This window comes from Tursiops truncatus, chromosome 2, assembly GCF_011762595.2.
Source record: "Tursiops truncatus isolate mTurTru1 chromosome 2, mTurTru1.mat.Y, whole genome shotgun sequence".
Taxonomy (NCBI): Eukaryota; Metazoa; Chordata; class Mammalia; order Artiodactyla; family Delphinidae; genus Tursiops; species Tursiops truncatus.
In genome coordinates this window covers 9,574,174-9,601,234 of record NC_047035.1, presented here as the reverse complement: position 1 = coordinate 9,601,234, position 27,061 = coordinate 9,574,174, and the positions used below count along the sequence as shown (strand labels likewise).

The 27,061-nt window shown below is 54.0% G+C and overlaps 1 protein-coding gene across 2 annotated transcripts in view; it reads right to left on the bottom strand.

Annotated features, from left to right (window-relative positions):
* Positions 1-25,851, bottom strand: part of CLMN (calmin) — a 119,132-nt gene extending 93,281 nt beyond the window's left edge. Inside the window, exon 1 of one of the 2 annotated variants that reach the window (XM_033850666.2) lies at positions 25,401-25,851. In XM_033850666.2, coding sequence (XP_033706557.1) covers positions 25,401-25,482 — 82 coding nt within the window. In that variant the 5' untranslated portion in view covers positions 25,483-25,851. The remainder of the gene's footprint in view (positions 1-25,400) is intronic. The other variant, XM_033850667.2, reaches the window with a different exon arrangement.
* Between the last annotated feature and the right edge of the window lie 1,210 nt (positions 25,852-27,061).

Genomic DNA, 27,061 nt, shown 5'->3' with positions numbered 1-27,061 from the left:
CTTCCTGCAGCCCTCCTCCTCTCCCACTGCCCCCCCCCACAACGCCCAACAAGTCTTGTGCCCCAGTTAACCACAAAGCACAACGGGGAGCCTGTGTTCTCTCTTGTTATGGACGGAAAGATCTCCCTGAGGGTGAGCTGCTGGACTCAGCTCGGCCTGTCCCAGGTCACCCCCCACTGCCTAAGAAAGACTCCCCTTTTGGCCACCACAACCTTCTCTTGTCCCGTCTGCCACCCCTGGAGACAAACTGGAACGAGAAGACAGAGGCTGTTCAAGGGACCACAGAGTCACCAGCCCGGGGACCCCGGGGGGAGGAAGGGGTCAGTCGTGCAAAGAGATGGTGACCTTGCTGACAGCAATGCGACTCCCCCACTTGTCAGTGTCACCTCCCTCAAACACACAATCTGTAGGAAGGAGGAAGAAGCTCTCCACCCAGGCTATGGAAATCTCGGGCTGAAACACTGGCCCCAGGGTAACCCAGGAGGACCTACAACAGGGGAGCACACACGCTTGCTCACAAAGGCACATCTACACCCACAAAGAAGGGGCAGCGAAGTTGGCAGAAGCAAACATAAAAGGAGATGGCGGCACAGCAACAAGCATAGCCAGCCTAACCCCCTGGGGATTTGGGTATTTCATCCTCACTTTACGGCGGAGAAAAGAGAGCCCAGAGATGAGCCATCACCTGCTCAGGTCACACAGCCAGAGTGGCCAGTATGGGATTCCATACGGTTTTTCCTGACTCCAAGGTATCTTTGGAAGGAAACGTATTTTAAAAGCTCCTATGGGGCTTCCCTGGTGGCACACTGGTTAAGAATCCACCTGCCAATGCAGGGGACATGGGTTCGAGCCCTGGTCCGGGAAGATCCTACATGCTGCGGAGCAACTAAGCCCGCGAGCCACAACTACTGAAGCCCGTGCGCCTAGGGCCCGTGCTTCGCAACAAGAGAAGCCACCGCAGTGAGAAGCCCGCGCACTGCAACAAAGAGTAGCTCCCGCTCGCCTCAACTAGAGAAAGCGTGCATGCGGCAACGAAGACCCAACGAAGCCAAAATAATTTAAATAAATAAATAACTTTTCAAAAAAAGAAAAAACTATGTTACCATCAGGTTCCAGGTATTTCTATGCGCCATAGAAAGCCACTTCCAACACCTTCCAGGATTCATTCATTCATTCATGCAAATGTTTTCGAGTGTCCTCTATGTGCTGGACACTGTTCCAAACATTTGGGAAGCATCAGTGAATGAACAAGACAAAATCCTGTCCTCAGAGGACTAATGGTTTGGTGAGCCAACAGGTCGGGGTGCGGCGACAAGGCTGCGCTACCCCGTGGCTCCCCCAGTCCCTCTCCCAACCCAAGGAGGCTCATCCAGGTCAGGAGGGAGCCGCTGGGGAAACCCAGAGCCCACAGAGAACTTTCTGGGTCCCTCAGTGCCCAGCCCCCACTGGGATCCACGTCGGAAGGGGAGATGCTCTGAAAGTAGGAGCAAGAAGCACCAGGTCCTCAGGCACCAGGTCCCTCATCCTGCCATTCCATGCATTCATTGCAATGTTTGTCGAGCACTCATTCTGCACCAGGCACTGGGGACACAGGAGGACCACGGCAGAGCCCCGGCCCCATAAGGACTCGCAACGCGGAGGGGAGGGCTGTCAACACCCACTCGAGGACAGAGGGCTAAGCACTGGGGCACTGGAAGCAGGGTGGGGGTGGAAATCAAGGAAGGCTGCCTGGAGATGGTGAGTGGCAAAGGTAGACAGGTGGGGTATAGAGGGAGGGGCATTTCTCATCCAGGCGTCATCAGACCTTCCCACCGCTCTGTGAGGAAGGCAGGCCAGCCATTTCAAACCTCCATCTCAGGTGAGGAGACTGAGGCCGGGAGGCTGGTCTGGGTCCCAGGGCCTCCCATCAGCTTAGAACCAGCGGCTGCTGATTCTGGAGGGGCTGCTGGGCATCGGGTCTGGGTTACAGAGCTGGTGGGCATTAATTAATCTGCACTCCAGTTCTGCGGGAGAGAGGAGAACTTCCCCCCATTTCCCACGACACAGTCGCTTGGGCAAAGTCACAGGAGGAGGCAAGATTGAAACCCCGGCTTGAGGGGCGCTGCTGCCCGAGACCGGCACTGCCGTCCGCACACCAGTGTCTCCTGTCCTCCGAGGGCCCGTCAGGCTTCAGCTGCCAGCACCAAAGCCCACCACACAAAGGGGGGTGAAGGGGCCCCAGGCGGGGCGAGCCTCCGGGAGCACCTGGGCAGGGGGCAGGCCAAGCGACGCCCCCGTCTGAGCCCTGAGGTCCTGCCCGGCCGCCTGGACGGGAGACCAGAGGTCCCCAGAGCTGGCGCCCCGGCAGGCTTCTCCTGGGCCCTCCCGGCCGCCCTCCCCCTTCTCCTCTGGAGCCTGGGACCAAAGCCCAGGGATCCTCCCCTTCCTACCTCCGCGAGGCTGATAAGCAGAGCTCTGGGAAGAGACAAAGGGGCGGGTGATCTCACCTCTCGGCAGCTGCGGGGCCCGTAGGCTGCCGCTGGGCTGAGGGCGGGCCCTTCCAGAGGAGAGCTGAGCCCCCTCTCAGGGGGTGATGTGTCCAGATACTTAGTGGGAATCCTACTCTCTGAGCCTCAGTTTCTTCATCTGGAAAATAGGGGCGCTGATAAAAGCAGCTCTCTTAGGGGATGGCCGTGAAATGCAGGTGATCCCTTTATGCCGTGTCCGGCACACCGTGAGCTCCCAAAAGAGCGTCAGCTAGGAGTCTAGGTGGTGGCAGCGCGCTTGGCTCACGGATCTATCTCAAGGGACCAGCAGCACCTGGGGACCTGCTGAATATGCAAATGCCCAGCCCCCCCCCTCCAGCCCTCCCGGGGGTGGAGCCCAGCGGTGGTTCAACAAGGCCTCCAGAGGATGCCCAGGCGTCAAAGGCGGGGCTGCTCAGTCCCGGCCGTGTGGACGCTCTGGGCTGCATCCTTCTCTGTGGTGAGTGCTGCCCTGTGCATTGTGGGACATTCAGCAGCATCCCTGAACTCCACCCACTAGGTGCCTGTGACCAGAAATGTCCCCAGACGTTGCCGAACGTCCCCTGGGCGTCAAATCACCCCGAGTTGAGATCCACTGACCTAAAGTTTGAGAACCTCTGCTCCACAGGGCACGAAGCCGACTCCCTCCCTCCAGGAGCCTACAGGCGAATTGTTTTCAGTAACAGTAACCTCCTCCATTGGTGGAGTTACCAGCTGGATGCCAGGTCTCACTCCTTACAGCGGCACCATTTTATTTTTTTTTGCGGTACGCGGGCCTGTCACCGCTGTGGCCTCTCCTGTTGCGGAGCACAGTGTCCGGACGCGCAGGCTCAGCGGCCATGGCTCACGGGCCCAGCCGCTCCGCGGCATGTGGGATCCTCCCGGACCGGGGCACGAACCCGTGTCCCCTGCATCGGCAGGCGGACTCCCAACCACTGTGCCACCAGGGAAGCCCGCGGCACCATTTTATTGATGAGGAAACAAGCTCAGAGGCAGAGCCAGGATTCAGCCCAGGCCGTCGGGCTCTGAGCTCCGTGCTCTTCATCCCACCCCCGACTCCTGACACTTGCTGCTGTGTCCCCTCCTTCTGTCTTCTCACCACGGCTACGCCTGCCCGTACAGTCCCCTTTCTCAGGGAGCTGCCCCATGTGGCTCTGAACGCTCAGACTGCCCTGGAGGACTCCTCGGCTCGCATGCCTAGCTCTCCCGGGACAGCCGTCAATCGGCTCCCCTGACCCGTGCCGGCTGGGTCCACCGAAGCTTTGGTTGGACTGTTCTGCTTCATTTGTATTCTTCACTTGACCCTCTCCCATCAGAGCCAGCTTAACAGTTCATTTTTCTGCATAAGTGCCGAGTGAAAGGGAGTCTGGGGGATCCAGGACCCCACTCCCAAAAAGAAGGGCAGAGGCGGTCCCAAGATTAAAATTCACCGTGAATGTTGACCAAGAGACACACGATGTTTGACCTGGTCATCGTTATTCAGGGACCCTATCCTGAGAATACATCACCCCAGAGTAGAGACGGCTGTACAGAGTCAGATGCTCAAGAAGGAAACTCTGCTTGGAGAGCAACCTCACACCTCCCAGGAGGGAGCTGGTTAAGAAAAGTCCGGCCCGGGTGCTCAGTGGGACGCGGTGTGTCCATTCTATGGGCACTGCTGGACCAGCCCATGGAGGTGGCTCAGACCAGACCCTCCTGCAAAGGGCTCGTGCCTGATGGAGGAGCAGACAAGTCGCGGCAGAGTGACGAGGAAAGGACAAGAGCTGAGACGTGATGCTGAGGGCAGAGGGCTTAGGGGCGCCAGCTCGGGGTGCCAGGGAGGCCACCAACAGCACGGACGAAGGCGCTGGATCAGATGCGACAGGGAAAAGGAAAAAGCGGGACTCAAACGGGTAAGGGATGCAAGTGTGAAAAATACAAGCTCATATGAAGAAGACCAGAAGGGACCACACAAAACTAACAGCGGCAGTTGTGTTAGGGTGGTGGCCCCAAAGTGTGTGTGTCTGACTTTTATAACCCTGTGAAAACAAGAGCAGCAGTCGCCACGGATGGTTAACCCAGCGGACACACACTGCTGTACCAGGCCAAGGGCTTCGCGTACGTTATTAATAAGGCAGGACTTGGGTTTCCTCTAAGTACATTGGGGAACAGGGCCTGGGAGGTCAGGGGTCTCGCCCTGGAGCCCACGGCTTCTGTGGCACGTGAGAGCTCTGTTTCAGACAGCACAGCCTCCTGTCCTATACCTGCCCCCTCATCACCACTGCTCACTGGCACCCTAAGGACCATTTCAACTCTTCAAACCCAGAGCTTCTAGATCTGAGGCCCCTGAAGCCCAAAGAGATGGGCCAGCGTGGGATCTACGGACAGCGGAGAGAGGATTCCAGGTACGTACTCGATCCATTTGCTCAGAAGCCTCTGAGTTCCCTGCACCAGGTGCAAAGTCAAATCTAGACTCCAACGCACATCTGGCCTCCAGGGCACAGGGCGGGGCAGCATCACCACCACCCCCAGCTGGGGACCAGCAGATCAGCAGGGGCGGGTGGCTCGTTTGACTCTGCGGCATCCCATCCCCAACAAATTTGCCAGAGAAATGAAATGGACACCATCCACGGCAGGGACGATGACAACCCCAACTGGAATCTGTTGGGAGGGTGACAGACATCGGCTACAGAATGTCGAGTAGGGGGTGGGTGTGTGTAGAGCTCCTGCTAGCGTGGGGCTTTACCAACATCCCTTATCAGAACAACCCTGTGAGGAGGGCAAGATTCACCTCCATTTGAAAGTTGAGGCACTTGAGACTCAGAAAGGTGAAACAACTTGTCCAGGGCAGCGGGTGAAGCTGGAGCAGGTGAGTTTCTTTCCTGCGATGGAGTCAGAAGTCAGGCAGGGGACAGGATAAAAGCCCCCCTACAGAGTCAACCATAGGGCAAGGAAGTCAAAGGGGGCTTGGGGCTTAAAGACACTGCACAGGAAGGAGAGAGATGCAAGTCCCGGAGTCTGCACATTGAAGCATTAAAAGGCTCTCAGAAATCGTAGCCTAACCTAGCCCTGCTGAGTCGAAATACAATGCAGGTCACACGTGTGACGTTACATTTTTTAGTAGCCATGTTGTAGAAGGTCCAGCGAAACAGGCAAAATTCATTTCAATAATATACTTTATTTAACCTACTATACCCAAAGTATTTTCATTTCAACATTAAAGCAAAATATTTTCAAACTATTCATGTTTTACATTCTGTTTCCAAAAGTCTTCCGATTTTATAAGTTTGTCCAATTTTCTTCTACATTGTACCCTCACAGCACATCTCAATCTGGACTAGACACAGCCTCGATAGGCACAGGTGACTGGTGGCTACCGTAGCAGGCAGCTCACCCCTCAGTTTACACTGCGGATACTGAGGTCCAAAGAGGTGACTGAATGAGGCCAGAGCCATGTGCTTGTAATCACAGTGCCTGACTCAACTGGGGGATGAGGGTGGCTGAGCAGAAAGAACAACAGGTTTTGGAGCAAGAAATATCCAAAGCCACATTCCGACCTGGCCGCTCACCGTGAGCTGTGTGACCATGAACCTTGTACTTGACCTCTCTGAGCCTCAATTCCCCTCCTCATACAGTTACAGTGAGAATTAAATATAAAATACCCAACAGAGTTCTCGGCACACCGTCGGTATTCAACATGGAGACATGACAGTGATACAGGTGGTGAATATATGGCCTTCAGCATCTGCATTTTCATCACCCCCAACCCAGAAAAATGAAGCTTGAAAGGAGCAGTCTGTCTCAGAGGCAGATCTGCCTGGACTGGGTCAGGGCAGGAAGAGGAAACGAGAGAGATGGGCGTGGCGAGAGGAGAGGACACACCCATGGGGCACCAGTACCACGGCGCCTGCTGCGCCCCAGGCACCCCAACTCTGGAAACCAGAGTCAGAGCGAACCCATGTTCTATCAGCGGAGGGGAGCCCCTCTTCAGAGCTGAGCCTATATGAAAGCAAGTGATGGACTTCCCTGGTGGTCCAGTGGTTTAAGACTTCGTGCTTCCAAAGCAGGGGGCATGGGTTCAATCCCTGGTCAGGGAATTAAGATCCCACATGCCACGCAGTGCAGCCAAAAGAACAAAAAGAAAGAAAGCGAATCATAGACTTTTTGGTCCCTGTGATAATGGCCCAGAGCCCCGATCTATTGCTTCGTTGAATGGGAAAAATCCAGAAGCTCTACCTCCAACTCCAAAGACATCTTCACCCAGGGTGGGGCTCAAGGGTTCCGCACACGAGGTGCTCCAGGCTGAATAGAGCCCCCAAGCCCACCCCCGGCCTCTCCAGTCAGTAAAGCTGTGTCCGTGAGCCATGTTCTCGCCTGCCTCAGCCTCTGGGTGAGTTGTCTCCTCTGCACGGAATGTCCCTCTCCCCCTTCCATCTGGCTAATTCCCACTTATCCTTCTCTTTTCAACTTAAAATGTCACCTTGTCTGAAAGCCCTTCATGGCACCTGCTGCAGGCTTCCCTTGTTGGACACTCTCACGACTGTCCGACTTCAGAGTCATCCTTATACCCTGGCGGGACTGTGGGGACTGATACCCTGCCATGGACCAGAGACGAGGGCTGTATCTCCCTGGAGCCTGGGAGAGCACCTGGCACCGAGCAGGCACTCAACAAACATCTGCTGCAAGTGGCCATTGCGTGAATTTCACTCGAGAACCAGAAGGGCTCTGGTTGGTTTGACTTGGAGAGAAAAGAGGCAGTATTTTGGAAAACAAATAAACGTTGCAGCATCTGCACCTAACGCATTAAGTAATTTTCCACGGAACAGTCCAAAGGGTCATGCATTGTTGCGTCACTTTGCTGGACTCTTCCAAGAACTGGCGAGGATTTGGTTATAATGGACACAATTCACAAAACAACTATTACATCAACCATTGATTTTCCAAGAGCCTCAAAGCTGGAGGTTCCTATCAAAGAGTCTTTTGAGTGAGGGGCATACGTAGTTACCATAGCTCCTCCGTGTACGAGAGTGGAGACGGCTCTTTGGAAAAGCACAGCTTCCCCCTTTCATCTGCATACATGGTGCCCTGTCAGTACTCAAATGGGTGGTACCACTCCCCCGAGTGGAAGGAGATTTCGATCGTCACGTGATTGGCATTTTTGTGGGCCCAACCAAGGATGCTAAATCTCCTGTGACACGTGGAACACCCCACCCAAGGAGGACCACCTGCTCCAAAACCCAAGAGCATCCCCCCAATACCTACACAATGTGGAATACTGGCCAGAGGCCAGCCCAGGCCACGCCCCCAGGGTGAAATGGCGGCAGAGAAAAAATGAGTCCAAAAGGCCACTTCATTGTTAATGAGGATCCGCTAACACTGTCCCCTCTGGGTCCTTTTCCCACCCACCCAGGCTGGACCAGTCACCTTCTGAAGACTCCAGCACATTCCTGCCCCTGCACCTTGGCTTGTGCCAACCTCCTCCCTCACCTGGAGAGCCAGCCCTGTCAACCTCCACCTAACCACCCTCAGTCTCCACCCAACACAAGGCCCTGCTGCACGGCCGGCACCTTGCTGGATGGCTCGGCCCCCATCATCTCGCCCATCTCCAAGGGACTCCAGGCCTCCAACTAGACAACTTACTGAGCGCTTGTCAACTACTGCCCTGTGGTCTCCATGACGTGACCCCTGAGTATAGACACCAAATCTGACCTCAACATATTGACTAAGTGATGGATTCATTCACGCCATTCAGTTGAACCCCTACCCAAACATCGACCACCATACCAACACAATTCCGCTTTCACTTTAAATTAAAAGAAACATTTGTTCAGAAGGTCCTGATTGGTATCGGGCACTCAGCATTCACAGTTGCACTGGATCCTCCAAACAACCCCGAGAGGGCATTCCTGTGACTGAAGTCACATTACAGGTGGAAGAGATCAAAGCTCCGCAGGGACACGTAATCTGGCTAACGTTCTACAGCTACAAAGTGAAGGAGCTAAAACTCAAGTTCACCCCTGGTTTCCAACACCTCAGGCTCTTCTTTCTCTGGTTTTGTTCTTATTGATCAACTGTGTTTACTCGATAAGGGCTGCGGTTGATAAAGAGGCATCATTTCAGGGGTCCTGGAGGGTCATGTATTGATTCGGTCTTCACTGTACTATTCAAAGGGTGTTTCTCCTGCGCTCCTCCTCCCGGGTAATCCAACCCACTCAAAGAGCTAGACTATCGGGGCTTCCCTGGTGGCGCAGCTGTTGAGAGTCCGCCTGCCGATGCGGGGGACGCGGGTTCGTGCCCCGGTCCGGGAGGATCCCACATGCCGCAGAGTGGCTGGGGCCGTGAGCCATGGCCACTGAACTGAGCCTGTGCGTCCGGAGGCTGTGCTTCGCAACGGGAGAGGCCACAGCAGTGAGAGGCCCGCGTACCGCAAAAAAAAAAAAATTAAAAAAATCTAGACTATCAAGTCAACTCAGCCTGGCAGTATCTGATGGAGGCTCAGGCTGGATAATCTTTAATCTTGCCATGAAGAATAGCTTAACTTTCAAAGCTTGGCCCCAGCCAACTCTCCCCCAGGTAGCCTGTGACTTTGGGCTTGGGAAGGTTTTATAAAAGCAGGAAGGGTTCCAACATCAAATAACGTAGAAACCAAACAACCTGTTCCCTTCAGTGGTTTGGTTTTTGTCTCCCGAGGCGCCAAGGCAACCCGTGGGCAGCAGAGGCTGCAGCTTTAAAACAAGAACAGCAAAAACAAGTGCATAAAGATTAGCGCCAGGGTTCGGATTAAAACGCCACCTGTCAAGCCGAGAGGAGCTTTCAGCCCACTGATCAGGGTGTTGAGGCCTGGGGGAAGCTCAGTGGCAAGTTCATGGGAGGAAGTCCTTCCACCCACCCAGATCCCTGACCCCCAGGCCTTGGGTCCCCAGCCCCAGGTAACCACAGTGTGTGGCTGGGAAAACAGCCATCAGGTGACTGAAGCCCTCCTGCTATTTTCCCGAGGTCTCCTGGTAACAAGCATTCAGCAGCGGGCTCTGGAAAACAGTCAGAAGGGAAGGGAACATCGCCAAGCAAGCATCTTCACACTTGGAATCTTCAAGGCTAAGGTGAACGCAGCACCCGCCTGCCAGCTTCCTCCGTGGCTGTCCCGAGACACTTGGAGAGGTGAGGGAGTGACTTCTCAGAGAAGAGGACACACAGAACACGGGCTCTAACTCAAGTCCATCTGGAAACTCCGCTAAAACCTAGAGTAAAGGGATCTTGTCTGTTGGATGTATTGTGTATATAGAATAGAAACCTTCCAGGATGGAAAGGACAGAAGGGAACACAGTGACAAATTCTGCAGGGTGGAGAGAAGACCAGCCTCTGATACCTCATTTACCAAACTCAAGAAATCTATATCCAAGTGGCAGCGAGAAAGGACAATAATCAACCCAACATACAACGCGGATGTCTCAAAGGCTCAGGAAAGAGTGATGACAGGTATCTCTAGAAACGCGGCTGGGATGGAGGAATGCAAAAAGAGGCTTAGAGGAAAGAACCAGACAGGTCCCGGTATCCCTTCCCACAAGTCTCCTAGCTGGGGGACTATCCCTCCTCCATCGGGCACAAGACTGGAAGTTTATTCCCTGAAGAGGGTAAAACAGAAGGTCTCAGTGTGAATTGTACTCAAAACAGGCAGATTGGGCTTCCCTGGTGGCACAGTGGTTGAGAGTCTGCCTGCCAATGCAGGGACGCGGGTTCGAGCCCTGATCTGGGAGGATCCCACATGCCGCGGAGCGACTGGGCCCGTGAGCCACAATTACTGAGCCTGCGCGTCTGGAGCTTGTGCTCCGCAACGAGAGGCCGCAACAGTGAGAGGCCCGCGCACCGCGATGAGGAGTGGTCCCCGCTCGCCACAACTAGAGAAAGCCCACACATCGAAACGAAGACCAAACACGGCCAAAAATAACTAAATAAAATAAATAAATAAATAAAATTTAAAAACAGGCAGATTAAGTGGTTTTACACATACTGGATGCAGAGGACCTCCCTGTCCTAAGCCCTCTTCCTTCTTTCAGCTCCCAGACTCCCAGCCCTTACCCCCAGCAGCTCAACCTTCACCCTCCAGACAGGAGACTGTAAGACCCTTCCGTGGGGAGTCTGCCCACCCAGGAGGAAAGACTTAAAAATAGTGACATCGAGGTTCCCTGTGACACAACCCACAGGGCACCCGTCAGAGGAGCTCTAGTCAAGGAGCCCTGCCCCCTGTGCTCAGAGCCTGCAGGAGACTTTTTAGTTCCCAACTCTTAAATATGAGTAGCCAACCAAGGACTGTGAATGAGTCAGCCAGCTAAAGAAAGAAGTTTCTAATGGGAAAGCTCCAGACCAAACAAACGCAGTAAACAGAGGGAGAGGCAAAAGGAACACACCCATTTCAGCACATCCAGTGTGCATGCGCAACTCTCAACCCTCCCCCTGTAGTCCCTCCTGTAATCATTGCAGCTCTTGAGGCAGACATTAGTATTATTCACATTTTGAAGACGAGGTGTTTGAAGAATAATGAAATTAAATAACTCGCCCAAAGTCACAAAGCAAGGAAGTGGCAGAGGCGAGATCCAAACCAGGCCATGCGGCTCAGTGCTCTCAACCACTGCCTTTCAAAGCATCACCCCGGCCACCACTGTCCGTCATTACTACTGTCAGTGTGGAAGAGAAGATTCTGGACTTCTCTTAAGAATAAGAAAGAGGGGCTTCCCTGGTAGCGTAGTGGTTGAGAGTCCGCCTGCCGATGCAGGGGACATGGGTTCGTGCCCCGGTCCGGGAAGATCCCACATGCCGCGGAGCGGCTGGGCCCGTGAGCCATGGCCGCTGAGCCTGCGCGTCCGGAGGCTGTGCCTCGCAACGGGAGAGGCCACACAGTGAGAGGCCCGCATACCGCCAAAAAAAAAAAAAAAAAAAAAGAATAAGAAAGAGCTCTTCGTGGGGGGTGGAGGGGGGTGGTGGGATGAACTGGGAGATTGGGATTGACGTGTAGACGCTAATATGTATAAAATAGATAACTAATAAGAACCTGCTGTAGTAAAAAAATAAAATTCAAAAAGATAAAGAGAGCTCTTGCAAATTAAAAATGTGGTAGATTAAAATATGGAGTATAAAATTGATGCAATCTTCCAGAAAGTAGAGCAAAAAAGCAAAAGGGATGGAAAATAGAAAAAGATAAGAAAACTGGAGGATTAGTGCAGGAGGACCAATATCCAAATACAAGGAGTTCTAGAAGATTAGAGAAAACCAAGGAGTAGAAACCATGATGAAATAATCCAAGAAAATTTCCCAGAACCGAAAGACATAGTTCCAGCTGGAAGAGTCTCACTAAGAAGAGCTCAGCATGACAGATGAGAAGAGGCCGGCACCAAGGCTGGTCACCCTGACGTCTCAGGGCACTGGGGACGAAAAGAGGATTCTATAAGCTTCCAGAGAGAACAAAACAGGCCACACAAAGAGTCCAAAATGGCTTCACGCTTCTCAACGGCAACCCTGGAAGCCAGAAGGCAGTGGAGCAAGGCTTTCAATCCTCGGAAGGAAAATGATTTGCAACCTTGAATTTGATGCCGAGCTAATCTAGCAATCAACAATTAGTGGAGGGACTTCCCTGGTGGTGAAGTGGTTAAGACTCCATGTTCCCAATGCAGGGGGCCTGGGTTCAATCCCTGGTCAAGGAACTAGATCCCACATGCATGCCGCAACTAAGAGTTCATGTGCTACAACTACGGAGCCCACGAGCCGCAACTAAGACCCGGCGCGACCAAAAGAATAAATAAATAAATATTAAAAAAAAAAAAGAATTAGTGGAGAATAAGCTGATTTTTCCACGTGCAAGTTCTCAGAAATTTCACCCTCTAGGCACATCTTCTCAGGAAGGATGTGCTCCTGTATTCAAGGGACGAAGCCATACGAGGCAGACAGGAAATGGCAGATCTGACCCAGGAGAGAAGGGAACCACAGGTGATGGTGACAGACGGCCCAGGTAACAGCCAGGTCCCAGGTGTGGGGGACAGTGAGTCCAGACTGGAGACAGGTCAGAGGATCCTGCAGTGCTCAGGAAGAGGAAATGGAGAGAATTTACTTGATGCATCCAAACAACGTGAGGGGCTATCCAGACACTAACAGAGACTTTGAGGAAGAATTTAAGCACATATGCCAACAACAGTAGACAATTTTTAACTCCAAGGAAACCAGAAAGTACAGCAGGAGAGGTGATCATAATTTACTCCACGACGAAGCTCTGAATCTCACTGATCTAGTAGGAACAGTGTAAACCCCAATTACTGATCTTACCAAAATTATGATGAAATGTATCAGGAAGTTGGGAGGACAGGAAAGAGCTGAGGTTAAAAGAGGTAAAAAGGAGACCTACATCCTTACCTTCCATAGAAGGAAACAGGAGCCTAGAACCAAAAACTCAAGACAAAGGAATACATGCATGTGATTTACAGACGTGGAAGAAAACACCAAAATCATCCGCTAAAACAGGGGTCCCCAACCCCTGGGCCACAGACCGGTGCTGGTCTGCAGCCTGTTAGGAACCGGGCTGCACAGCAGGAGGTGAGCGGCAGGCACGCGAGCGAAGGTTCCTCTGTATTTACAGCCGCTCCCCATTGCTCGCAGTACCGCCTGAACCATATCCCCCCCCCCACCTACCCCCCGCCCCGGTCCGTGGAAAAACTGTCTTCCACGAAACCAGTCCCTGGTACCAAAAAGGCTGCGGACTGCTGCACTAAAATAAACTGCAAGCGATTGCCTCTGGGAAAAGGGGCAACGAGGGGGAACCACTGTTTTTCCTATAAACCTTGGAGAAGTATAGTCTCATACGTAGGACTTGGAAAAGGCAAGGGAGAGGGAAACTGACATTGAGGAAGACGTGACGTCACCGAATGTTCTCACAACTAAGAGAAGCTGGGTTTATTCCCCTCTTCACCAAAAAGATACTGTCAGGCTCAGACCACCTACAGCTAGGCAACACTAAAAAGACGCTAAAACTTAAACCCCAGTTCTGCCAGACCCCAGAATCTACACTTTCCTTTTGAGTCTCCATTCATATATTCAACCAATATGAACTGAGCACGCACTGAGCCTGCGACAGGAGGCTAGGCCCCGGGACACAGTGGTGGACAGGACAGGCCCCAGGGACTGATCCAACGAGCCTTCTGGTCTACCAGGGCAAACCAACAGTCAACAAGCCACCACTAATAACAAATCCAAATACAGCAGTGCCCACCCTGGGCGGTCACAATCTATCAAGGGTAACACCTGTCTGGTTCCTGGCCTCCCCCTCTGCCAGCCCATCATTGTTCCTGTGGCATCACGGCACACCTCATCCCCCCACCGCCCCACAAGTGAGTCATCACATGCCACTACTTAGCTCTTGCCCACAACACTTCTGGGAACTCAACAGGCTAGCACCCAGGCCTGCCAACACACTGCCACCCAGGTCCAAGGCCCTCAGCTTTGATTTGGAAGGTATCACGTTTCGTTTTGTTTTAGATCAGAGGCGGGCTCAAAGGCGAGACTGGTTCTCCAAAGGAGAGCTCCACACACACAGTCCCTTGTGTACATGAAGGGAAAGTGAATAACCTTGCACAGACCAGCCTCAGCAAGTGCTGGTGGGTATGCAGGTCCAGGGTAAGTCCCAGACACCAGAGTGCGGAAGGCAACCTCAGACTGCTGCTCACTAGCTGTGGGACAGAGCGAAGTGGTTGAACTCCGCTGGGCCTCAGTGTCTGCATCTGTAGAGTGGGGCTATGACACCAGCCTCAGAGGGTTCCAGGAGAATTCAAATGATGTAATGGGGATGACTGTGCTTTATAATCTGCCATGGCCGTAGTACGGCCCGGGACGAGGATGGCAGGCCGGTTTCCCGTGGCCGCCTCCAGTCACCTCTGCCATAATTCAAGGTTACAAGGATTTCGTCTCCTCAACCTCTGAAAAGGGGATCCTTGTCCCCGCGATTCTCAGATCTGCCCCGGGGAATTACGAGTCAGGAATCATCAGTTAGGAATTTAGACTTTACTCCGTCACAGTGTGAGGTGCGTGGTACACAGGTGACTATGAACAGCAGAGCCACTGAGCCCACTCTGATGAGAAGCAACACCCAAGGCTGGCTGACTGCTTGCCAAACAGCCTTCAGCCTGGCCCAGCTTTCTTCCTGGGTTCCAAATCAAGTGCCCCGTCCACAGCCAGCGGGGCCTTGAGCCAGGGCTCATTCAGTCTCTCCCCTCCCCAAAGGCCACATCCCATCAGTCTCCCCTCTTAACATCCCCTCCCCACAACTTACTCCCTCTTCCCAGACTTGGTTCTGATTCCTGGTTCTACCGCTTACTAGCTCAGTAGCTTGGCATTCGTGACACCCTTGCTCAGCCTTAGTTTCTGGGCGGATAGATGATAATGCCCACCACAGGGGTTACTGGGAAGATGCAGCACAGGACCCAGCAAGGGGTCAACCCCCATCCCCCAGACTCAACATAATCACAGCATCAATGCCCCAGAACCAATTAAGACAACCCCTGACTTAACTGATTTTTATAGAACCTGTACTCTATATTACACATTTTACAACAGCAACGCCCCAAATTCTCTTTAGTCACTCAAGTTGCGTCTTGGCTAAATCACCCTGACAAGGAAGGGGCCAAGCTACAGCACAGGGGAGCCTTTTAGCTACACTGGCATCTTCATTGTACCGCATGTTTGGGGAGTTACTGGAACATCTGATTGCAATTCATCCTTGTTTTATAAAAATGAGTAGAAAGAGAAAAAATGGAAGTGTCATTATCAATGGTCACTATCGGTTTCATAAACAATACCAGGGAGCCGATGGAACCAGAGCAGTGAAGGTTATGGGGTGACCTTCAACCAAGCAGAGAGGGGAAGTTCAGGAAAATAAATGAAACAACAGAAGTACAGTATGATGTCATTCAACCATACTTAAACAGTGAGGCACGATTAGGGCTTTCCTTCCATTCTCTGGGAATTTAAGTTCCTCATAATTGTATGTTTAATGCTTGATGTAATGTAGAAAAAACTCAGGAACGGCATATAAGCCAATCCTCTAATGATGCTCTCTGGTTTGCCAAATAGACTTTGATATTTCACATGAAATAGAAGAATGTTTATCCAAAATATTCCAGACTTGACTCACTCGGAGTTATCAGCATTTCCAGAGTTCACGTATCTCAACTCTAAAACAACACAAGGATTAGAACAGAGATGTTACTGGTGCCGGAGCACGCTGAACCCCAGGGTCCACACGACAGGGTGTGTACCTGGAGGCTGCTGTGACATCACCCACTTCCTGCACCATCCACACCGCCAGGGCCACAGGACATAGGCCACAGGGCCAGCCCATGACATCGTCCCCTGGTTATTCACAGCCCGATGTGTATCTCGGATCACAGCACTGCTGCATTTGGACCTCTGGGCAGACAGTCTCTGTAGGCCCGGGCAGACTCCCTCTCTTGTCCACTCAAGTCCTGCCCTGCTGTCCTTGGTCAGGCAGCCTTCCCAGGTTCCACAACCAAGCAGCGCCAACCCTGTGACCAGAGCCCAGGTCTCTGCACTCCTGGCTCAAACTCAGCTCAGCGCCCCCACCCTGGGTGTCCATCACACTCCCACAGAACCTAAAGGGTATTCCAGGTGCGCAAATGTCCCCCCGATGTGTCTCTTCCAGGAAAAAGGAGAAGGCTTGATAAGCCACTTGTAATTCATTCATGTATCAGTTTCCTGTTGCTGCTGTCACCAATTACCACATTCTTAGAGGTTTAAAACAACACAAATTTATTATCTGACAGTTCTGGAGGTAAGGGGTCCACAATGGGTTTGACAGGCTAACATCGAAATTATCAGTGGGACTGTGTTCCTTGAGGCCCTAGGAAAGTAATCCATTTCCTTCTCATTTCCAGCTCCTAGAGGCTGCCTGCACTCCATGGCTCATGGCTCCTTCCAGCAATGGCATCGCTATGACCTCTGCTTCCATCAACGTATCTCCTCTCTGACCCTCTTGCCTCCCTCCTATAAGGATGCTTGTGATTGATTAATGGGACCCACCCGGATAACCTGGGATCATCTCAAGATCCTGTACTTAACCACAGCTGCAAAGTCCCTTTTACCTAGGAAGGTAACACATTCCCAGGTTCTGGGGATTAAGATGTGGACCACAGTTCAGCCGACAGTAGCTTGGCAAACAGTTCTGGCGACCTACTCCATGGTGGGGGCTGGCGGGACAAAAATGCGTGCACTCCTCTAGGGACCTACTCAGGGCTGGGCGGCAGGAAGTCCAGGGGAGGTGGCTGTGAATTCCCCCGAGGCGGGGTATAGGGAGGCTGCCGTAGGTGCGGCCACAGTCGTTCTCTGCAGAAGGAGTCATGCAGACAAAGGTACAGGGACGAGAAAGGAGTGGTTTGTGGGATAAACAGGATGATTTCCGGGTGCAGCTGGTTGATTCCAGAAAGGACAGAAGTGAGGGTGCCCAGAACACACAGCAGGGTTTCTGCCTGAGGGCAAAGAGGAGTCTTGGTAGAGGACGGATTTGGCGAGGGAAAGACTTCCGGATCTCTGGGCTGAAGTGGGACCCGGGAAGCTGGGAGCAGGAAAACAGTGGTCCTAGCAACTGCCAAGGAGAATGTTCGCAAAAGCAGGCAAGAAAGGAAAGGTGTAGATGGGAGAGACGCTTGAGGATGCGAGAGGTGAGGGAGGGGCTGGTGGAGGAGCCCATCCGAGGGCTAACTTATGTCACCACCAAACTGTCGGGCCATCTCTGTGCCCTCTCCCCACCTCGCCCCAGTTCGCAGCGAGAAGGCCACAGAACGCTGCTGCTTTTTAAGTATGTCATACCGTAAAAGATTAAAAATAGTTTAAAAGGGATATAAATATTGCAAAGGCTCCTGCCTACTTGGACGGCCCCCCAGGAGGGGGAAGCAGGAGTGGGGCATGACGTCATCGGATCCCCAATGTCTTCCAGTCAGACCCCCCAGTTCTGCAGGAGCTGGTTGACACCAGAAGGACTTCAGGAATTCTGCCAAATTCCCCCAATCCTCCCTGGCTTTTCCTGGTCCTCGGGGCTTTGGACCGTCACCTCCAAGAAGCAGTGGATCCCGGTGCTCAGGAAGGTCAAGGGGAATGCAGCTGCATGGGTCCTCTGGGACCCACTCCCCTGCACTGGCCCCCCCAACCCTGGCTGCAATCCCACCAGAGAGGCCCCTGCCAAACCCCTACCATACTCCCCTACCCCCTGGTTCCACACTGCCTGCCTCTGGGATTACAGAGTTTTCCAGGCCACCACCCTTAAGGCTGGATCATGCCTCCCCTCCCCCCATATTCCTGGCAGCACACACCTTGGCATCCTCAGTCCTAAAATGCTCATCTTAGCCTCACGATGCCTGTGTCCTCTGGGTACCAGGGGCTCCCAGAGTGTCCCATCCATCCCTCCATCCCAGCTCCCAGCATTTCCAGGAGGACTCAGTAACTATTATTTGCACAAATGGCCAGGCTTCCAGTGGGGAAGTCCATTTCTAAAGTGGGTGCGGAACCCACTCCAGGCATGCATCCTCTGCAAAGAGGGCTGGGCTGTCACACGTGCAGCAGCCATTCACAAACATCTCCTACTTGTCACGTGCCCCGAGTCTGGGTCTAGAATACAAGGTCCCTGCCACCCCACAGGAAGCTCTCTGGATTCCCACATTCCAAATGGGCCAAGAGAGTCAATATTTTTGGTTTTGTGGATCTCCTCTGTCACAACTACTCAATGGCCACTGTGAGCGCAAAGCAGCCCTGGATAACATGCAATCCAATGGGCATGGCTGTGTTCCAATAAAACTTTATGCCCCAAAACAGGCGGCCGGTTGGATCTAGCCTTCAGACCGTAGTTCACCAATCCCTGCTCTGATAGGAAAAAAAAAATTAACGAAAGCAAAGCAGACAGACTAGTGAGGGAAAAAAACTGTGAAAGACTCTTTAAAGCCACACTTGTGATTTTTGATGCTGGCTCTAGTTCCTTCTGTGGCTGACACAATCCACCACTGTTTTAAAAAATAAGAGGTGCAGGGAGGGGGTGGGGGAAATAAGAAAAGGTTTCTATGGGAACCGGGAGTTTACTTTTAATGTTTCAACCCCTGAAAAGAGAATTACTTTCTTTTTCTCTCGTCCCCTCTGAGGCGGAGCGGGAGTGACCTCTGGCTTGTTGGGCAGGACTCTGCCAGCGCCTCAGCTGTTCCAGGCAAAGATTAAATGCCACAGTGTACCCCAGGTCCGGGAGGGCGGTTACTGTAATCTGGGCCTCTTGGGCAAAGGGCTGTTTCCCCGGAGCGCCCTCACCTCACCCCGCGGGACTGCTCTGATCCACGACCGGGGCCACTCACAAGGGATTCAGGGAGAAACCTCTTCCGGGGGCTTCCCTCTCACGGCTGACAAACCCTTTCGGGGATGGGCTTCTGTTCTACCTGGTCTCGAACGTTCCTCAGTACAAATGTGCATGCGCAGGACGTGCCCCCCTCCGCCCAGTTTGCCAGGACCGTGGGCAGGTCCCTAAACCTCCCCCGAGGGCACCTTCAACTCTGCCCAGCTAGTTCGGAGTAGGTGTCCCAGGCCTTTCCTGGGCTCTTCATAGAAACCATAATTAATCAGCCCAGATAAACCATGAAGGTACATCATTTACCCACATGTACTTTTCCAACAGAGCTCACGAACTGCAACCTTTTCTACATGGAACCCTTAGTGGGAGTGAGTCTCCTGCACCTGGCAGCGAAAAGAATTCAGGAACGCAGCCAGCTGTGCTCAGCGGTGCCCAGAGCTGCACGACGGCCACCCGCCCACGTGTTCCAGGGGCCGGGATGACGATGGCTTTACGTGGGCATCTCTGTCCAGGTCCCACCCTCCTTACACCCCCTTTGGCGGGGGCGGGCCATGTGAGCCCCTGAGAGTCCAACCCTCTCCTTTTGCAGATGTGAATGCTGAGGCACAGGGAGGGGAGGAGATCTCCCAGGATCCCACAGCAAGTGAGCAGCAAAGCCAGGCCCCAGACCCAGGCCTTCAGCTGCCCCGTCCTGACTGTGTCTTCCCCAGCTGCTCAAATGCTCCCACCTGGAAAGGCTGCTCGAGAAGAATCCACACCCGGAGGGAGAGATGCAGCCAGGGCTGGAACACAGCCTTTTGTGGGCAAAATCCAGAGTTAACTCAAAGCCAGTGACTTGACTCCAGCTGGGGGGCTGAAAGCAATGTTCTACATGATGACTCATCCTTTAGAACCAAGCACACAGCCCCGGGGGCTGGGCCCTAATGGGCAGCAAGTTCTTGGAGGACGGTGAAACCTCTGAATTTGATTTTCTTTGGTTTTTATACAGAAACCTCCAGCAGCTCGCTGTGCCCTCCAAGAGCTGAGGGACAGAGAAGCAGGAAAGATTCCCTCTCGGCTCCCTGGCTCCTGTGGGCGCTGGATCACTTTGGCCAGGCGACACCCCTAATCCCATGGCTGTCTGCACAGGAGGCCTAGAGGTTTGGAGATAAGAACCTAAGGAATGGGAGGGGAGGGTACTGGGTGCGGGGAGTGGGAGGGGAGCCTGGGGTGGCATCTTGAACCAGACCCCAGAGGGCCTCCCCCGTCAGGCAAAGGGGCCTGGACTTGACCCAGTACATCGGTGCAGCCTGACCTTTCCTACATCCCGGCATTTGTGGATAATGATGCTATCAGTCCTGGGATGGACGGGAGCTGCCCTGGGCGCACAGGGTGGCCGTGGAGACCCGCTGAAGGCATTCGCAGGGACATGTGCTGGTGGCTGGGTGGTGGGTGGCTTGAAGGAGGTGACACAAGGCCCGGAGCCATAAAGAGGTCATTGCGGAGACTGGGCAGGCGTGAGGAGGGCCTGGGCCAGTGGAAGGAAAGGAGGAAGTGGGTAACAAGGCAAGAAGGGCCCATCGTGAGCACGCGGGCACAGTCCTGGCCCTGAGCCTGCCTTCAGGAGATCCCAGCCACTTTCCTGCCTACCGGGTTGTGCAGCACAGAACTCATGCAGTTAAGTTTCTGCTCTGCCCTCAAGGTCTGGTTCCAATGCCCCCACTGTGAGAGGCCCTCCCAGCTCCCAGCCCTGAGGCTACCAGCTCCTTCACCCGTGCAGCCTTTGCCCAAGATTTACAGAGCCAGTGCGATGGGAAGTGTGCCTTAGTCTGACCCAGGTTCAAAGCCCAGCTCCACTTCCAAGCCCATGACCCTGGGCAAGTCATTCTACCTCTCCACTTCTGAAACAGCCTTAAAGGCTCGCAGAAGCATTAAAACACAGCAGTTTGCACCGTGTCTGGCACACAGGCTGCTGGAAGTCGGGTTAATTGTTACTACCTCTGTTTGGCAGTCAATTCCAAGTGCCCTGAGTCACAGTTTCTGTTTGCTAACCCTGGGTGGTACTGCTTCCCAAGAAATTCCGACTGAGGGAGACACTGAGGCAGAGGGGGGAGGGTTGCCACTCAGGGAGCTCCAGCCAGCGGGGCTCAGCTGGTAGCGCTGGACACCCCTACCTAGCTGGCTGCCCCAGAGATGCAGTGGGAAAGCCTTATATCTGCCCAGCCTAATCTAACTCCGTCCACCTCCAACTCTGGCCAGGTCGCTCCGGAACAATGAGGTCAAAGTTCACAGCATCAGACCCAACAGGCACCAGAGCAACAGGAGACGGTCCCGAACTGAACGGACGTCTGTGCTGCCAGGAGCAGAAAATGCCAACCCCGGTCTGGCCGGGTGCCATGATGGCTTCATGCGCCTTCAAGGCAGGGACAAGAACCAGCTCTGCATCCCCTGGTGTCTGCACGATGCTAGATGCTTGGCACATGTTTGCTAAACTCAGCAGAAAAGGACTATGAATCCTGGGGGGGGGGGGGGCCGGCGGGGTGGAGGCTCTCTACAGAAATGGGAGCATCTTCCAAACACTGGCCTGACACCTGCCTTGGACCAAGAGTCAGGGGACCCCAGAACTGGTGGAGCATTCAGCTGGACCCTCAGGCCAAGCCAAAGAGGGAGAGGGGGCAGCCAGGCAGCCTTGTCATCGGAAAGGCACCGGAGCCCCTGCCGCCCACAGCCTGGCTGAGAACTAACGCACAGACCTGAAGTGCTGCCTCCAACCTCAGCTCTACCCCACGAGGCTCCAAGGAGGTGGGGGCCGCCAGGCGGCTGCCCACATCCTGCAATTCCATGTTCTCCCTTCTGGAAAGGTCAACAGCTGGGCCACCCCCATTTCCTTGCGAAGGACCCTGTGAGGGTGGCACAGGCAGCTTGGCCCAGATGGACATCCATGCTCCCTGCCAGGGAGTCCTTCATTTACAGACACTTTTATGAGCCACCGAAGTGAGCACATCAAGAGGACTTCACGTGCCCATGTGTCAGGTAGTGAGTTGTCACAGCCCTCCTGGGAGAGGCCACGCTTTCTGCCCTGCTCCCCCCGACCTGGGGGATGGTCTGGTGACATCACAGTCATATTTGCATGGATTCCACAATTCCACAGGGCCACAGACAAAAGCTTGACGGAGGGTGGTGATCCGCCTCAGTCCCTATGATGGCAGATTTGTGAAATTCCCCTGTACCCAGCATCCCATCACCACGACAAATGCTTCTACCTGTGCTCGCGAAAGCAGCACAGAGTTTGAAATACAACCCTTCTGCCTGGACTCCTGACTACCACCCATGCTGAGTTCAGATGAACAAGGCCCCCGCCCACGGCCCACGTGTCACCCAGACACGTCCAGGGCCGGCCAACACACACCAGCTGGTTTGGGCAGACGTTCTAGGCATGGCGAGGACCGCTTTCTGGACCCAGCCTTTTGGCTGGACTTCCTGAGCACCACAGAGACAAGGAGAGAAAATGGTTGTTTAGCATCCTTAAGAGACGGGGATGCCAAGGGAAAGATGGAGAGAGACAAGACAGATTCCTGGCCCACTGTCTCTCCTAGCCTCTCCTCAGCGACGCTGGTCAGCAACTCCACAGCGCCCGCCAGGACTGACAGCTCCATCCACTGAGGACAGCCCCCAGCTGCAAACAACCCAAACGCCCCTCACCGAAGAACGCATCAACTAACTGTGGTACATCCATGTGATGGAAGAGTCCTCGGCGAAAACAAGCAACTACGGACAGCCTGGATCTAGAGCTGGGAGCGATATTGACACAGATGCTGGGCACTAGGGGCCGTTAGCAGGTAATGAAAGTGTTCCCCAACTGCATTGTTGGGATGTTTGCACAACTCTGCAGAGTTACTAAAAATCACTGAATTATAAACTTAAAGCAGGTTGAATTTTACAATATGTAAAACTGCCTCAGTAGTTTTATAAAAACTCTCTTAAAAAAGGAACTACTGGGCTTCCCTGGTGGCGCAGTGGTTGAGAGTCCGCCTGCCGATGCAGGGGACGTGGGTTCGTGCCCCGGTCCGGGAGGATCCCACATGCTGCGGAGCGGCTAGGCCCGTGAGCCATGGCCGCTGAGCCTGCGCGTCCGGAGCCTGTGCTCCGCAACGGGAGAGGCCACAGCAGTGAGAGGCCCGCGCACCGCGAAAAAAAAAAAAAAAAAAAGCAACTACTGATACAAGCAAGAAAGTGGATGAAACGCACCAACATAATGTGGAACAAAAAAAGGCCATTTCAAAAGAGTATATATACTGTGCTATTCGATTTTATAAGAAGTTCTAGAGTCAAAACTACAGCAATAAAGATAAAAATAGTAGCTGCTTTGTTGGAGGGGGTGAGTGGGAAGGGAGAGACAAAGCATCCATCCAGGGTGCTAGAAACTTCTACATCTTGATCTAGGCAGTTGTTACACAGATGTATCCATACACAAAAATGTGTTGGGCTTGTACTTGAGATTAATGCATATTTTATATACATGTACATAATCATTAATATACATAAAGTTAGAAATTTATTTTTTTTAATGGCAAAGCCCATTGATGCTCAAATTGCAATTGGCAATTGCCTAAAAGTGAGAACAGTTCACTGGGAGCTGAGAGAGAGGAGCCCACTCAGTGAACTCCTAACCAACCCTCAAGACCCATTTCAAATTGTCCCCATTGAGTGAAGCCTTCTCTCACTGTTCCAGGTGTAACTAGCTGCTCATATTGTTGAACATCCCTTCACAAAAGTCGATGTCCTTTTTACCGAGAGTTGAGGAGTGCAGGAAGTTGTTGCACCAAGAATTGGTTCGTATGTGCTTAATAAACACCCACTGATTGCCTAAGGCACACACACACATACATACATACACACACACACACACACACCCTGACGGCCCAAACCAGATACCATCTCAGCAAAAGATACTGACACCCACCCCCAAAATAGGATGTCAGTTCTCAGGCAACAGGACCCAGACGTGAGGCTTAGCGAAAAAGATCATTTTCAGCATCTCCAGCTCAATCCTCCTTACTTTACACAAATCACTGCAGAAAAAATCAAGGGAGCTCAGAGCAAACTCAAGTTTCTAGTGTCCAGTGCACTAGGCTCCCCTCCTCCCCACTGCAGGTCACCTCTGCCTGCACTGTCCTTGCCCAACCTAGGGGTGGAGCAGGCCATGTGGGCTCCCAGGAAATATTTTATCAGGTGTAATGTTTAAACTTGACTGCCTAGTCACCCCCCAAGACTGCACCCTGACCGCTGGGGCTCTCTGCCCTCCAGCAGTAAAGGCAGGGCACCTGCTTGGGACCCACGGCCCCACCCACTCTCTGTCCAGGCCTCCCAGCTCTCTCTGAGCTGCCCCCTGACCTTGCAATCTCTAGAAACCCAAGCCCGAAAAGGAAGCTGCTAAACTTCCCTGTCCAGGTCTATGTGGGTGAAGAGAGGCGGAAGGTGGAACTCTGTCCAGTTCTGCAAAGTCCACATATGAAAAGAAAGAGGCTGGAAGTACCCCTCCATGAAAAGCCGCTTTCTTCATGTGTGTGTGGGGGGCGTGCATGGGTCATGGGGTGATTGTTGGTGAATTTTTTCCTTTAAATATGTTTGTGCTAAGTTTCCACAATGAACAAACTCCTCTGGAAGATAAATTCATGTCGTCTGTGGCGGGAGACCCCCCCACACACACACCAGCCCTTGTCAGACCTGCCGGCTCCCAAGTGTCTCTTTCACCTCGTCCCAAGGCAGACGCAGGTCCCAACGTCTCGCGCCGGCGGCCTCTCGCCCTTACCCCACCCTCCCACCCCCTCCCAGGTGACCCCCGGGCCAGGGGAGGGGCAGCTCCCCGAACAAAGAGGCCGCCAGACCCCACCGACCCGCGCCTCTGACCTCCTTCTCCCCCGTCCACCCCGAGCCGCCGCGCCCCATTAAGTTTCCCTAGCCCCGGAGATACTTAGGAACTGTGCGAACTCAGACACACACACACGCACACACACACGCACACACGCAATCTCACTTTCTCCTCCCCTCCCTGACCTGGGCCGCGTGCGCACACACACACACGCGCGCGCACACACACACACGCACATACACACACGCACGCACACACGCCATCTCGCTTTCTCCTCCCCTCCCTGACCTGGGCCGCCGCCCCCAAGGGCCCAAGTACAAACTTCTCCAAACTCGCAGCTGCGGCTGGAGGGGGAATCGTGACGCCCCCGCCCCCCTCAAGCAAATGGGATGCTCCCCCCCCGACACACACACACACACACACACACACACACACACACACACACACACACACACACACGTGTGCCTCCCCACACCCCGGGGGCCACTGTTCATTTGGCCGGGGAGGCAATGCCGGGATTTGGGGGAGGGTGTCTCGACCCTCTTCCCCTCCGTAAGTGACAGGACCGGGTCAGGACGGGGCAGGGGGCGGCGCGGGTCGGAGCTTCCTCGGTGGGGGTGGGGGGAGCCGCTCCCGGGGCTCCCGGGCTCCCCCGCTCCGCGCCCCTCTCCGGGGAGGCTGGGCGCGTTACCTTGCAGGTTCTGGACTCGGATGTCGCTGATCTGTCCGATGAGCTCCTCGCGCTGGAACCAGTCCCATTCGTGCGCAGCCATGAAGCGCGGGCAGCAGGGCCGGGGCGCCGGGGCCGGGCGCGGGCGGCGGGCGCGGAGAGCCGGGCGGGCGGGCGTGCAAGCGGCACGCACCCGGCGACGGCGCCGCGGAGCCGGAGGAGCGCGGGCGCGGGCGGGGCGCGGGCGGGGCGGGCGCGCGGTCGAGCCGCCCCCGCCGCGGGCTGGCGGCGGGCAGCTGACGGGAGCGGGGCGCCTGGCTCGCGCTCACTCTCGCATCCGGGGGCGGGGGCCCCGGGGGGCGAGGGGGAGGGGCGGGGAGGGAGGCTGGACTCCGGCTGGTTTCTTTCTTTTTTTTCCGGGGTGTTTGTTGCTTGGGTTGTTTGGTTGCAGTCGGGTTGGTAATGAGGCGCGGGGTCCCGGCCCTCCGATTGTGATGTCTCAGTGGGCGGTGGGCCGGGTGACGCAACCCGGGATGAGCCCGCGGGTCCCGGTACCCATGGGGCCCGCCCCCTCTCACCCTTACTCCCAGCGCCTCCCCCCACCCCAGCCCGGTCCCAGATAGGAACCTGACACCCACACTCTTCTACCCCAGGTCCTCTGCCCCGGCAAAATTGGGGGAGGCAGCCCCCTGCGGAGGGGGGGGGGGTCCCCCCAAGCCGTGCCCAGCCGCCCCAAGGACACCTACCGGCATCGGGAGGGACTGGGTAGGAAGCCAGCTTGTGTGGAGATGATGTTGAGGGATTCGCTCGTTTGTCTCCAGATTGGGGACTCGTGGAGAGAAAGACTTCCTTCCTGGGTCTGGGTATTGGGAACCTTTTCCCCGGGGATCCAGTCCAGAGATGACCCCAGATTCTGAGGAGGAGGGAGAAGCAACCGACACCCCGGGAGGGTACCCCATGGAATCCAGGGCCCCTGAATCTCCAAGTGACCCTCTCTGGGGCTTTACTGAAAGTGAAAAATGAGTATGGGCCTTTCTGGTGGGGTGTATTTGTGTGTGTGTGTGTGTGTGTGTGTGTGTGTGTGTGTGTGTGTGTGTGTTTCTTCACTGTTTCTTTTGAGTCTTGAGAGTTCTAGGATCTTATCTTATTTGGTGCTCACAACTCATACCTTAGGCAGAGTTCTTTACTGGTTTTTAAAACACAGAAAAAAGGAGGCTTTGGAGTCCTGGAATTTGCCGAAGGCTGAAGAATGAGCTAGGGACTTGAGGTCCCAGCCCCCAGCTCAGTACTCTGACCCTTTCCAGAAAACAAATACCGACACACACACACAGAAAGAGAGAGGAGAGGAGAATGGTTTATATATGAGATATTCCAAGAGAGAAAAAACGGGCAGGGCTCGTCAGCATTTATATATATGGGCCGTGTTCATCATTGCCATATTCATGGTACTGAAATACTAGAAACCCAGACGGCCTACTTCCCAATTAACAAATAACTAGGGAGCCCCTGCTGATAGACAGACCCTGTGCCTTTGAGGCACGGCCCTACATTGAAGAAGTCTTACCTCAGGCAAATTCCTGGGAACAGTGGACTGCCAACAAACAAAGAAACCAGACAACTGCAAACAGAAGTGAGTTCAAGAAAAAAATCCTCTTGGGATAAGTAATTGGGATGGGGACCTT